The sequence below is a fragment of the Solea solea genome, chromosome 8 (genome assembly GCF_958295425.1).
Source record: "Solea solea chromosome 8, fSolSol10.1, whole genome shotgun sequence".
In the NCBI taxonomy this organism is placed as follows: Eukaryota; Metazoa; Chordata; class Actinopteri; order Pleuronectiformes; family Soleidae; genus Solea; species Solea solea.
The window spans coordinates 7,598,936-7,614,099 of record NC_081141.1 but is presented as its reverse complement, the minus strand read 5'-3'; the positions used below and the strand labels follow the sequence as shown (position 1 = coordinate 7,614,099).

Below are 15,164 nucleotides of genomic sequence, written 5' to 3'. Positions count from 1 at the left end.
TTTTCAGAAATGTATTTCATCAAATATATATTTGTAAGTTGTTACATGTCACAAATGCATTTTTTTGTGACATGAGGATTGTCTGCAGCCAATCAGATATCTCACTCCTTGATAGCCAATCACAGGAGTGCCTGCCTACAAGGGTGTTATAAGACTTCATCAAAGCGCATGCATGTGACCAGAGGCTGGATATAGATCATGTAAGAACCCATAGAGCATGCGCAGTAGTGTTACGCCCATAATACCTCTCGGTTATGTGAATGAGCCAACTGCATTCTCGACTTGCTCGGCGCATCCATGAACAGCGAAAGGCATGATGGGAGTATGCTACTAACGTGCGCTAGTAGATTTCATGAATACCGATGGCCCGTTTGCTTCAAGCTTTAAACTGACAGTCAAACAGGCAAAACAGGCAACTGACAGGCAAAAGTAAGCTGAAAAGTATAATGACGTAGTTAAAGGTTAAAATTATCAATTTAATGGTGTTGGAGAGCCGATTGATCGAGGCCAATGTAGAAAGAATTACAGTCGTAATTGGAGAAAGCCTGGAGCTCATCTATTTCTCCAGTTTAAAAGTGCTGTCCAAAATTACACCATGGTTCCTTGTGACAGAATGAGTTAAACAGGCCAGTGGGTAGGTAAGTGTACGTGCTTAAAAGTTTTGCTTCTGTGCTGAACTCACCAATTAGGGCCTCCCACTTTCCATTGGCCTGGGTGACCTCATACACACAGCGCATCTCACTATATGTCATCCCTCCAATGATAAAGATGATGATCCTGGGTCCTGTCTTCATCTCTGTGGGACCTCTGTTCTTGTGCCAGTTACCATAGCGAGCACTGGATGGTGAGAAAAATAGAAAGTATTTAAGTAAAACACTGAATGGTAGTGAGTCAGTAGTCTATCACTCATTTGGATTTATAAGATTTTACATTTTAAAATTATAAAAATGTCTCATAAAATACAAAATACGTGCTGCAGTAATATATTGTGTTACTTAATATTTCTCTGGACACTCAAAATTGACAATAGGTGTGAGTGTGTGAGTGAATGGTTGTTCGTCTCTATATGATGGCCCTGCAATGGAATGGCGTGTACCCCACATTTTGCCCTGTGTCAGCTGGGATTGGCACCAGCAGCCCTGTGACCCTCATGTGGAGTATAAAGTAGCTGACAATGAAGGAATTGGTTAATGGGATAACAGAATTAAATGTACACTGTAAAAAAAAGAAAACTATGAAGTTCTTTACAAGAATTGTGAACACAGTAAAGATGAAAAAAAACCTCAGTAGACAAAAGTTCTGTACAGATCACTTCAGCACTTGATCTGATTCTGGTCTATAGATCTCTCTCACAATAAGTATTATTATTGTCTTTGAAACAACTAGTCTGAAAGTATGTCTAGTAAGTACAACTGTTAAACATTCATACCTGGCTGAGGCAGATGGCTGCACATATCTGAATCTGGTTTTGTCAGAGATTCATTCCTGTTAAAGGTTTTTTTTCACTCCACTGCTGCCAAGTTTTTGCTCATTGTGTGAACTGTTGGCTTCTCTTTGTCTCTGTAACGTTCAATTAACTGTATAAAATAACTTGAGATAACTTGAATCACTATATAAAAGGATCACACAAATCTTTGCAAGAAAACCAATCTCATATCATCATCGCTTATCACTCATCACTTATCATCTCTTGAGTTTTGAGAATTTCAAATATTTCAAATTTGCTTGTTCAATATATAAAATACTTCATGGACTCGCACTGCCACCACTAAGTGAAAATATAGTGAAAAGTCTGCTGTTGGTGCTGTGAGGTGCCCTATAGAAGGACTGTGTTTGGACAATCTGTTCTCTCTGTTAGAGGCAGTCACACACAACAGTATCCCCCACGCTATACGGGAACTCTACATATAACACTTTTTAAAAATCAACTGAAAATCTGGCTTAAATTTAACCAACATTGCACTCATTAGAAGATAAGCACATGACAAACATGGATGTCTCTGTATGTCACACTTGTTGAAGGTAATTTGTCACTTTGTCTGTTGTGCTGTTGATATTTATGAAATGTACTAATTTTTACTTTTTTATTATTATTATTATTTACTAATGTACATGTCTTTTATTGGCATCTCCACACCTTTGCCCAGGGACTACAGTTGAAAACTAGCTTTGCAGCTCAAACTGGCACTTTTACAGAAATGTTCATAAATGTGCATTGTCCCTGATTCAAATAAATAAATATATGATTTGGTGCTATACAGATAAAAAATATTTGATTTGATTTACACACCTTGATGGAGCACTGGCTTTGGCAGATGCTTGTCGTTGGGAAATGTAAGGGTACTGTTTGAGGTCAAGTTTATCTTCAATAGCATCCTGTGGGAAACGAAACAGTCTCATTTATATTATTGATCACACACCATATAAAGCCTCATTCTGAAAGGACATTAGTATAAACATTTCAAATATTTTTCACTGATCCTTCACCCCCCGATCTCTGCCTTGTTCCCTCATCTATCACAACTTGGGTAAAGTATTTAGCAAAAATAAAGCACATTCCTTACCACCTCTCAGACCCCACTACCCTAATGCCATTCGGGTTGACCAATGGACCAGCGTTTTTTCCAAGCATTAATCGATGATGTATTGAGAGATACGTCGAACCAGTTTGTTTTTGTCTATCTAGACAATTTCTTGATCTTTTCCCATAGTCTTGAGGAATACATTCAGCATTCTGTCTGTCTGGTATTGCAGAGATTATGAGAGAACAAGCTATAGGTCAAAGCTGAAAAATTTGAATTTCATGTCCCGTCTGTCAGCTTCCTAGGTTAAATTGTTGCTGTGGGTAAACTGAAACCAGACCCTGCCAGACTCTACCTTGTTGCACTTTAAATGGACATCTGAGGCGGAGGCCGCCTTTCACACACTCAAGGAGCTTTTCACCACGGCCCGTTCTAACTCATCCTGATCCCACACTCCAGTTCGTAGTGGAGGTTGACGCCTCCGACAGTGGCATCGTTGCCATGCTATCACAGAGGAATCCTGAGGATCAGAAGCTCCATCCTTGTGCATTCTATTCCTGTAAATTAACACCCACTAATATAAACTATGATATTGGTAATTGTGAATTGTTGGTTCTGGTGGCCCTCCATGACCAGAGATGTGTCACCTGGCCCGGGGTAAGGCCTCTCACTGCTCTCTAGCTGGCCTGCTCCATCCCCTGCCCATTAAAAGCTGGCCTTGGTCCCACATCACAGTGGACTTCTTAGATTAGATCAGATTAGATTTTATTGATCCCACACTGGGAAAACTCACATGTTGCAGCAGTTAAAGGACAATGCAATCGAATAGAAATAGAAAAATAAATAAATAAATTACAACAAAATTGTAGTACAATAACAAAAATGTAGTACACGAGTAATAAACAAAAACGTTTTTTTATCTATACTGTATTTACACCATCTAAAGAAAGAGACAGAGATTACTAGATGTGGGCATTCTATGAGTGTGTGTTAAAGAGAGACAGAGAGATGGATGGAGAAGTAGCATGTTTTTTTAGACTGGAGCTAGTGTTTAAGAGTCTGATGGTGGTGGTGGGGATGAAGGACTGACGGAAGCAATCCTTTCAACACCGTGGGTGCAGCATTCTTCTGCTGAAGGAATTGCTCATTGCATCCACAGTGTGTGGGCTTGCAAGGTCCTGGCCTTGTTCTTCTTTAACTGCGATGATCTCTCTGAACTTCTGCTGGACCACGAGGTGTGAACAAACATGGGTGTTGAGTGTGGGAGGAGTTGGGTGCATAGTCAAACCTGTTAAGGAACAAGTTCAGTTCGTTGGCCCCCTCCCTGTCACTGGATCCAATTTACAGATCTGCCACCACTGCTGTGGCCTGAGCTGGTCTTCAGGCCTCTCCACACCTCCCACCAGGTTGCTCTGTTGGAGGTGTTCCTCCAACTGCCTCCACTGTGGTTGTTTTAAAGTACTTTACAAATAAAGTTGGATTGGATTGGACTGGACACAGCAATTCCCAAGATGTCAGAATCTTCTAAGCACTTGAAGAGCGGCCTGGTGTGCTGTCCGTAGCTGTGAAACCACAGTGTGTAATAGTTTACAGGTTGTTGTGGTGTTAGCTGATAACACAGAGAACTGTGAGAACTGTGAGAACTGTGAGAACTCCTATAGCAGATAGTATGGATGAAGGCTAACGGCTAACAGCTACAGCTCTATGTCTCTGGTGCAGTGCTGCTTTTTAACAGTACCATGCCCTGGGTTACACAACCTGTTGTTCACAAACATAATCACCTCTTACTCCTTTGTTCACCACACCCCAGATCTCCATCCATCCATCCATCCACCTTCTAGTGCTTATCCGAAGTTAGGTCGCAGGGGTAGTAGCTTGAGCAGAGACGCACAGACTTCCCTCTCCCCAGTCACTTCGTCCAGCTTTTTTGGAGGAATCCCATGGATTCCCCGGCCAGCCAAGAGACATAGTCTCTCTAGCAAGTCCTGGGTCTTCCCCGGGGCCTCCTCCCAGTGGGACATGCCCTCACCAGGGAGGTGTCCAAGAGGCATCCTCACCAGATGCCCAAGCCATCTCATCTGACTCTTTCAATGCAGAGAAGCAGCGGCTCTACTCTGAGCCCCTCCCAGATGACATACCTTCTCACCTTATCTCTAAGGGAGAGCCCAGACACCCTGTGGAAGAAACACATTTCGGCTGCTTGTGTCCGCAATCTTGTTCTTTCAGTCACTACCCATAGCTTGTGACCATTGTGATCAAGTCCAACCCTGGACTCTCTTCCTGAGAGTCGAGGCAAGCCTGATTATATCTAGTCGAAACCACTCAAACCCACCCCCACGTGTATTTAGTGTTTGCATCTCCCATTGTCTATTGCCAGAGTGTCATCGTTCATGTCACGTCCAGCCCTTGTCCATGACCACACCATAGCCTTGTTTTTTGCTCTTTGCCCTGGTTCTGATTTTGTGTTCCTCGTTTCAAGTAAGTTTTTTTGTTGATAAATTTTGTTACTTAGAACCTATTACTTTATCTGTAGTTTAGCCTCCTTGAGAGTGATGTTTTGTTTATCGCCTTGAGTCCTGACAAGAGGGACAAGAAACTCAAACAAGAAGCCCCCAATGGCATAACACCAATATTTGAGTATCTTAAAGCAAGGGAGAAAGTTTTGAAAGATGCAACAGACCTCATGACACCAGAGGACCTGCATAGTACCTCTCATATGCCATATGAGGAAGGTTGGTTGAGACAGAGAGTTGATGAACTTTCACAAACACAGATAAAATCAATCACTGCTAAATCAATCTCTCACACCAGCTCAGCTCATGTACCATTCCGCCCCACATATCACACTCACAAAACACACATCAGATAACTGGAAAGACTTGGGTCCATTTATGCAATCATGTCAGTGTGCAGCCAATTGGCAAATAACATGATATATACTAATGATAGATTTAATGTTTGCATTGCACACTGAAAGAACAATCCAGCTGGTACCTTAGAGCCTTTCTAAATCTTTTTCTTTTTTTTTTTTTACCAAAGAACAAACTGCAGCTATGACAGCTCTACAGAAAGTCCCATGGACACTGTGGGATGCCAGGAAGTACGACGAGTATTTTCAACGACTTGTCATGGGGAAACCAAAACAACCAGCGGTTACCCCCTCCTCCAAGCGCAGTCGCCCGGAGGATTCCCCTGGAGCAGCTTCATCCACCGAGAGTGAATTTATGGAGATCCTTAACTCCATAAATGCGAAGCTGGACACCTTTGATGCTTGATTTTCTCTGGTAGAGGTCTTGCACAAAGAATTTCAATCACTGCGAGAATGTCTAGAGTTCAGGCAGTAACAGGTGTCCTCGCAGCTGAAAATAATTCACTGAAAGGATCAGTTAAAACCCTCACTGAGGAAACGAGGCGCCTCAGAGAAGAACATAATCACATAAAGGACACAATTGTTAAACTACAGTTTATGAGGGAAAATCTGATTAAAACTAAGAAGATGCAGCGACAGTACAGAACTTTATTTTTTAAACCCATAATTAAACCCGCACTAAAATTATTTTCCCCTTCCCGTTCCCTCATCTAATCCGTCACTAATTTCACACAATAACACAATCATTGCACATCTCTGTAATGAACACGTAGGTAAAATCACTATAAGAATATCTTGTTGGTTTTGGTTTGGTTGGTTATTTATGTGTTTTTCATGTTTATGTTTTTTAGTGTAATCATCTGATTAACTGATTAATAGATATTAAATATCTATTTATCTAGTGTAACCTGTGTGTATTCTCTGTGCGCAGATATGCACGTGCCTAGGATAGGGTGTGTGTGTGCACGTGTATGCATGTGTATGTGTGTGTGCCTGTCTGACAGCCTATGTGCGAGACTACAGCCTGTATGTGGATGTGTGTGTATGTGTCTACGCGCTTGTGATGTGTGCGTGTGTGTATTATATGTGTGTGCGTGCGTCTGTCTATCTGATAACCTGTGTAAGCAAAACTACAGCCTGTATGTGAATGTACGTATGTGCGTGAGTTTACGTGCTTGGGATGTGTGTGTATGTATGTGTGTGTGAGAGGGAGAGAGAGTGCATGCGTTTGTGCCGTTGTATGCAGGGACCTCGTTTTACATTACATTACATTACATGTCATTTAGCAGACGCTTTTATCCAAAGCGACTTACAATAAGTGCATTTAAACATTTGGGTACAAATAAGAGCTAGAAGTAAGTAAGAGCTTCAAGTAAATCAAACTATGAAGTGCTAGTCATAAGTGCGATTTTTTTTTTTTTTTTTTTTTTTTTTTTTTTTTCGTCGTCGTTATCGTCTTAGTCGAGGTAGAGTCGGAAGAAATGTGTTTTTAGTCGGCGGCGGAAGATGTGGAGGCTTTCCGCTGTCCGGATGTCAATGGGGAGCTCGTTCCACCATTTGGGAGCGAGGACAGTGAACAGTCTCGAGTTCTGTAAGTGCCTCTGCGATCCTCTCAGTGAGGGGGCAGCGAGCCGGTTTGCCGATGCAGAGCGAAGTGGGCGGGCTTGATGTGGTTATTAATTACAGAATACATAATAGTGGTGCAACGGATCATCATTGATCCGTGATCCGTTCGGATCAATATCTTGGGTTCGGCACACACGTGATCCGCGGATTGATTTATGAAAAAAAAAAAAGTTGTGCGCATGTTCAGTCCACACACAGCATGGTCCCTCCGCGGAGGAACGGAGGTGCTTGAACGCCCCGCGTCATTTAAATCCCCTGTATGGGAGCATTTTGGCTTCCCTGTCAAATATAATGATGATAAGTTAGTAGATAAAACCGTGACGGTGTGTCGGCACTGTGGCACAAGAAAGCCATATGACAGTGGAAACACTCAGGCATGGCCACGCATTTGAAGCGACATTACCCCGGTGTTTCACTGACAGGAGTGATAACGAAGGCTGCTCAACAACCGCTTATCACTGCGGCATTTAAGCAGCCCCTTGTTGCACAATCAGACCGGGCTAAAGCCATCACAAACGCTATCGGTGTGTTTATAGGTGCAGACATGAGGCCATATTCGGTTGTGCAAAACGAGGGCTTTAAACACATGCTGAAAGTGCTTGAGCCACGTTACGACGATGCGCCGTCACGCACCCACTTCAGCGAAAAGATTGTGCCAGACTTTTTTTGCTGATCCGAAAAATTATCCGATCCGATTAATGGCTTGGCAGCACTAGACATAACATCTTCCAAAAATACATGAACATAGAAAAACCTAAAAATCTAAACATGAAAAACACATAAGAGGAAAAAAGTAACAAAAATAACAACAAGATATTCTTACCGTGATTTTACCTAGGTGTACATTACGGAGACGTGCAATGATTGTGCTATTATGTGAAATTAGTGATGGATTAGATGAAGTAACGGGAGGGGTAAAATAATTGTGGGGGGGGGGTTTAATTACGGTTTTATCATTTTGATTTATTGAGGGCTTCTTAATAAATTTCTCCTCCAGGCAGTCAGATCTTGCACAATTAAACTATACTCCACTACTTAAATCAATAGAGGATGACCTCCTACCCACTCCTTACCCATATCACTTATGGGAAGAGTTACCACCATAAAAATGATGATCTTACCAAAAATCAATTACCTTTTGTCAATGATCCCCACTCAACCATCACCAATCTGGTTTAAATCATTCGACTCTGCCGCTACACACACATTAGTTTTGTTTAATTTAAGTTGGTTAGCTAGGTATCTACTGGATTTATTTATTAATGTTCAAAGTTTTCAAAGTTTAATCGGGTTGAAAGGACTGCCCCTGGGGATCTATCATCTGGTTGCTTTCCTGACCCTCTTAAAGAGGCCAGAGTGACCCCCCTCCTTAAAAAACCCACCCTTGACTCATCTGAAGTAAATAACTACAGACCTGTCTCTCTTCTTCCTTTTCTTTCCAAAACTCTGGAGCGTGCTATCTTCAATCAACTCTCCTCCTACCTTCACCAAAACAACCTTCTTGATCCTCATCAGTCTGGTTTTAAAGCAGGTCACTCGACCGAAACTGCACTTCTTGTTGTCACTGAGCAACTCCACACTACCAGGGCTGCCTCTCTCTCCTCTGTGCTCATCCTCTTGGACCTTTCTGCAGTGTTTGACACAGTTAACCACCAGATCCTTACTTCCTCCCTGAGAGCCTGAGAACGAGGTGTCTCAGGCTCTGCACTTACCCTACTCTTGTCCTATCTTCAAAACCGAACATACAGAGTAACCTGGAGAGGATCTGTGTCGGAACCCTGTCCTCTAGCTACTGGGGTCCCTCAGGGTTCTGTCTTGGGCCCTCTCCTCTTCTCTCTATACACCAACTCTCTTGGTTCTGTTATTCTCTCTCATGGTTTTTCCTATCACAGCTACGCCGATGACACCCAACTCATTCCCTCTTTTCCCAGCTCCAACACACATGTAGATCTTACCATCACACTCGACAACTCTGTGGTAGCTCCTTCTCATACCGCAAGGAACCTGGGTGTGACACTTGATGACCATCTCTCCCTCACTGCCAACATTGCTGCAACAGCTCGATCTTGCAGATACAGTACATGTTGCATAACATCAGAAGGATACGACCTCTTCTAACCCAGAAGGTGGCACAGGTTCTGGTCCAGGCTCTTGTCATCTCACGCTTGGACTACTGCAACTCCCTCCTGGCTAGTCTCCCTGCGTGTGCCAATCTGACCACTGCAACTCATCCAGAATGCAGCAGCTCGACTGGTCTTCAACTTACCAAAATTCTCCCACACTACACCGCTCCTCCGCTCCCTTCAATGGCTTCCTGTAGCTGCTCGCATCCGCTTCAAGACTCTAGTGCTTGCATTCCATGCTACAAACGGATCTGGTCCAGCCTAAATCCAGGACATGATCAAAACCTACACCCCAGCCCGCCCACTCCACTCTGCATCAGCAAACCGGCTTGCTGCCCCCTCACTGAGAGGATCGCAGAGGCATTCGCAGAACACGAGACTGTTCACTGTCCTAGCTCCCAAATGGTGGAACGAGCTCCCCATCAACATCCAGACAGTGGAAAGCCTCCACTTCTTCCGCCGCGACTAAAAACACATTTCTACCTTGACTACCTAAGACGACGACGACAAAAAAAAAACAAAAAAAAAAACTTGCTTATACATCGCACTTATGACTAGCACTAGTTTGGCTTATTTGAAGCTCTTACTTACTTCTAGCTCTTATTTGTACCCAAATGTTTAAATGCAATTATTGGAAGTTGCTTTGGATGAAAGCGTCTGCTAAATGACATGTAATGTAATGTAATTGTTGTGGGGGATGCCGCGGTGGCCTGGGTACGGGCCCTACCTCGTCGGGGGTGGGGGCTGTGCTCACTGGGGGCCTACCTCCCGGTCGAGTGGGGCTAGGTCTGGTACTGAAAATAACTAGTACCGTGCGCGGTTCTGAACAGGTTCGAGCTCGAGGAGGCGTGGACACACAGCAACTTACTGCTCGTGGTACTAGTTGAAATTATGATTCCTTTAAAAAAAGGTGACACCTTGATGAAAGATTGTAGTACTTTGAGAAACATTTAAAGTATCAGCTCTAGATCGATCTACAGTAGTAAAAAACAACAACAGCACTATCACCAACAATACTGTGTAATCATACTGTCACAAGAGAATCACCTCAATGAGATCCTTGACCAGAGGAGTCCACCTGGAGAGTTGGTAGGTCTGCTCACTGACTCTTTCTTTACGATCCGGTTTCTTGACCTTCTTGGCGGTACCCTGTGAAAAAAACATCATAGTGATCTGTGTGTCACGTGTCCACGTCAAGCCAGATGTCAGAGTATTGTATATTTATAATATATACAATTCTTTGTGCTTGCTACTTAGTTGAGGGAATAATGCTTATCTGAACCCCCATTTCCATTTTTATGAAAATCCCTTTGATCTAAGCGAACGTGTTCGAGTTAAAATTGGCTAAAAACATGCTGTGACAGTCTCATACTTGTGCTGAGTGACCAGCAACAGGGCATGACACAGTGAATGGTCTTTCACCAGAAGGAGCTGCTCTATTAGTAAGTTTTTTTCAAGAAAACATATAAGGGCACAAACATACATGAGGGGTGACACAGGCAATGCAATCATTTCTAATTTAGCACAGGCCTTTATTTTAACAGTGCTGTCGCTCTCATTTTGTTATTCTGTATTCCCCATTATTAATATTCTCTCTGATGAGCTGCTGTTGTATTCTGGTCTCTGATAGGCCGGGATGGCTTAGCAATATATATCAGTCAAGATTTGCTCCAGCAATCTCAGCAATCATATTTTACATATAGCCTCTTAAATGCCCTTTAAAAGCCAGTTGTGCCTATATCTAATACATTGCTAGCTAACTGTTGAATGGCGAATGCAGGATTTTAAACTAGAGAAGTGAATGCGTCTCCACTGAGGAGAGGGATCTGCTTTGTCCAAGGTGAAAGAGTGTAAAGCTTTTATTAATGAGACACTGAGGTTACAGGTCAGGACAGCTCACCTCAGAGACAACAGCTAACCCCATGTGAGCCATGTTGGAAATGATGTCACTGTCCTCTGGTGGGATGTTGGCATGCTGAAGGAGCTTACAAAGGTTCTCCTCTGTCACTCCTGACACACACACACACACACACACACACATAATTATTCATAGTTACCAATATGATGCCAACACAAAAAACGGACAATCACCATGCAAATAATATGATCTGAAACCAGAATTCACAAGTACATTAACATACAAAAATAATGTTTTTAAAAGAACCAAGATAGTCACCAAAAATGAGTTTTGATAATTAAAACCTGACACAACTGTTATATATCTGCTCTCTCTCTTCTGTCTCTATTTGCATCCCTCTTTTACTTTCTCTCCCCCTTTTCTGTCCCCCACCTCTCCTCTGTCCTGTCTGTCTGTTTCTTTCACCACAACCAGCCAAAGCAGATGGCTTCACATTTTTGAGTCTGGTTCTGTCAGAGATTCCTTCCTGCTAAAAGGGAGTTTTTTTCTCTTCACTGATACCTAGTGCTTGTTCATTGTGTGAACTGTTGGGTTTCTCTTCTCTCTATAATATTGTAAACAGTAATGATTCTGACATTCATTTGTATAATAGGAACAGTTTCTACAATAATCTTTAACAACCACATTAAGAAAAGGTAACTGTATCAGTTTGAATTTATTTTATAATGTAGCAGGGTGTGTGTGTGTGTGTGTGTGTGTGTGTGTTTGTGAGCACACTAATCTCTGTATGTGTGCAGGTAACTAACCATTCTTAAGGAAGATGTAGAGCAGGATGATGCGGATCTTGTCAGAGATACTGACGTTGGCATCTAGTAGAATAGGGACAATGAGCCGCATGGGATCCTTGATTTTCTCTCCTTCTGGATCTGTGCCCATTGCCAAATCCTTCAACAGTAAAAGACAGATAAGGCAATAGTCAACATGCATCCCAGTAGCTATTTTTTTTTTTTTTTAACCCAGTACCTAGGACATGTAATATGGTTGACTGCATGCCTTGTAGTGTCGTACAGATTTGCTGTGCACAGGACGAGTCTGTCATACTGGGCCTATAGTTATTCTTATTTTTGTGTTTCTAACAATACACTTAATTAATATTAATACATTAAATGTGTAAAATAGGTACTGTTGGAAAGCCCATGTTGTTTAGGAGTTTTACTGTTCAGTTGTATTGTATTCTTGGTGACTTTTCATATGTCCGACACTCATGAACGCACCATAGCCATTCCGACGCTATTGAACGCACCACACGTGTGTGTGAGATGCCGTACTGTCTAGGTTTCGTTTTTCCTCCTGATATAGCGGTGGATGGCTCATGATCTTCCCTCGTTTGTTTCTCAACTTTCGCCTGTACATCCTGGGTTTATTGTGCGTAAATGCCAGAGGTGAGCTTATGATGTGTCACTATCCAGGATGCTATGTTGTGCTAATGTGTATTGTCTACCTGTGAATATTGTTAATGCTGTTGATGATGTTCAGCTAACTCTCACTGTGGTTGCTTTGTGCCTCGTGTGAGGTAATTGTGTACAATGAATGTTTATCATATTATTGATTACTGGATACAGTCCTTTATGTTTATGGTTATAATATTGTGTTATAATATTATTCATGGTGTTCTGTACTGATTGCTATTTTCATCTTTATCAGAGAACACACACACACACACTTCAATAAATCCAACACTAAACTGGACATCTGCATCCGTGTCTTTTAACGGGGACACACCCCATACACCTTGCCGCTCTATCAACAACCAGTTAATTCCTGGAGAACGCCCTTCTCTCCTTTTTATGGTCCTTCGAGCCGGATTAGAGTAATAACCAAGGTATGGATCATACAGATGCCCAGACTGAGCCAGCACCCCAACGTGCTTCGCAGAGAGAGCGACACCTCCCAGCTTACCTGAGTGACTATGTGGTTGCAAATCTCCCGTCAGAGGGACAAACCCACACCACACAACAGGCTCCCTCCACCCAGAGTTCGCATAGCCGAAAAACATGCTCATCTCGGAGGAGCTCCAACTCCAGGTCTGGACGCTCATCTCGCTCATCCACCTGTAGATTCCCCTCTCACATTTTATCAGAGCTAGAAACAGCTCAGCTCGAGGAGCGACTGAAGGAAATGGAGCTTGAGGAATTACAACAGCACATGGAGGAGGATCAACAAAGAGACTACGAGTGTCAGAGGCTTCAAAGCCAAGCCAGAGAAGCCCAACAGCTACAAGAGGAAGCCATTAGAACACAGGAATCGCTAACCAGACAGATGGAGAAACGACGTCAGCTAAAGAAGAGAGAGAATGAGCTGGAGATAGCTAAGATGGTTACTTCTCTCCTCAAAGAGAAATCACAGGATCCTGGCCCATCAGAGCAGCACATGACAAGTACCCCTGAGGCTCCACCTCCAGCGCTCCCTGCAGCTCCGCTTCCTGTGGCTCCACCTCCAGCGCTCCCCGTGGCTCCGCCTCCAACGCTCCGTGCAGCTCCGCTTCCTGTGGCTCCGCCTCCAACGCTCCGTGTGGCTCCGCCTTCAGTATTGTTAGCTCAGCCTCTCGCAGCTCCTGCTCCACCTTCAGCACAGTATCCATCTCTTCCCCCACTGTTACAGTCTGCTCCTTCTTCTGCATTCTTGCCTTCTAGTTTAGCGCCAGTGAACTACAACCTGGTCCCTACTCCATATTTGGCTCATCCACCGCAGCATCAGCCAACTCAATCAGCCTTCACCTATCCTGTCCAAGCAGCGTCGTACTCCGCTTCAGCCTTGCCTCAATCCAGTCGACAGCAGCCATCTGCTGATGTGTCTCAGTTCTTTGCCCCAACAAGCGAGAAGCAGGTGACCCGATCGAAGCAAGATCAGCAAGCCTTAAACCTGCTCCAGACATCAACTGTTAGGGTCAATGTCGAAGGGGTCCAAAGATACGCTACACCGTTGCTTCGCCGAGCCAACTCCACCACACTTCAAGCTTCTATGGAAGCAGTGTTGCCTAGTCTTCGTGCTACTGAGAGGCGACTCGCCAAAGACCCACAGCGCGCCGAGGTCTATTGTCAGGAGATCTACAAACTAGAGAAGATGGGCTACGTAGCAGTGGTGCCTCTAGAGGAAGCAACATCAACTCCGGAATCCTGGTTTATACCTCACCATATGGTGCGACACAACAACAAAGACAGGATTGTCTTCAACTGTTCCTTTCAGTATGAAGGAAAATCTCTCAACGACCTTCTTCTTCCTGGACCTGCCCTAGGCCCATCGCTGCTAGGAGTCCTCATTCGGTTTCGGCAGTACCCAGTTGCAGTTAGTGGTGATATCAAAGGTATGTTCCACCAGATTCGCCTTCTGCCAGCCGACAAACCTGTTCTGCGTTTCATCTGGCGGGACATGAAGAAGACCGAAGAGCCGAAGATTTATGAATGGCAAGTCCTTCCATTTGGTACTACGTGTAGCCCTTGCTGTGCCATCTACGCCCTGCAGCGGCATGCCCAGGACACGGGTGAGTCCGACAGCCATCTCGTTGATTGCGTTGGGCAGTCATTCTATGTAGATAACTGTCTTCGCAGCACCCACTCAAAGGAGGAAGCGAAGGATCTTGTTGATGGTCTGCGCCAGCTACTCCACACGGGGGGCTTCGAGATACGCCAGTGGGCTAGCAACATCCCGGAGGTCATTGAGCATCTTCCATCCGACGTCAGATCCGAGAGCAGTGAGCTGTGGCTTTCCCAATCCAGCCTGGACCTGCAGGAGCCAACTCTTGGACTACGTTGGGATTGCCTCCGTGACTCTCTAAAGTACAAACATAGACCAGTGGAGAGAACTGAACCCACTTTGAGAAATGTCTACAAGGTACTTGCTTGTCAATATGACCCCCTAGGTTATATTGTACCGTTTACCACCAGAGCCAAGATTCTAGTTCAGGATCTTTGGAAAATACAAATTGGCTGGGATGAGCCGATCCAGCCCCAGAGCCTCCGTGACAGATGGCTTGCCTGGGAACAAGAGATTCCAGATCTCATCCAGATGGAGATTCCCAGATGTTATGCACCAGCGTCTGCAGACTCGCCAACATCAAGCAGAGATCTGCACATATTCTGTGACGCTTCCGAGAGGGCCTACGGGTC

The 15,164-nt window shown here is 43.9% G+C and overlaps 1 protein-coding gene across 1 annotated transcript in view; it reads right to left on the bottom strand.

The window, feature by feature from the left end:
* Positions 1-15,164, bottom strand: part of stxbp1b (syntaxin binding protein 1b) — a 77,102-nt gene that overhangs the window by 13,536 nt on the left and 48,402 nt on the right. Inside the window, exons 14-18 of the mRNA XM_058636511.1 lie at positions 11,805-11,943; positions 11,041-11,150; positions 10,188-10,289; positions 2,291-2,376; positions 683-837 (exon numbers count right to left, since the gene is read on the bottom strand). Of these exons, the coding sequence (XP_058492494.1) occupies positions 683-837; positions 2,291-2,376; positions 10,188-10,289; positions 11,041-11,150; positions 11,805-11,943 (592 nt within the window). The remainder of the gene's footprint in view (positions 1-682; positions 838-2,290; positions 2,377-10,187; positions 10,290-11,040; positions 11,151-11,804; positions 11,944-15,164) is intronic.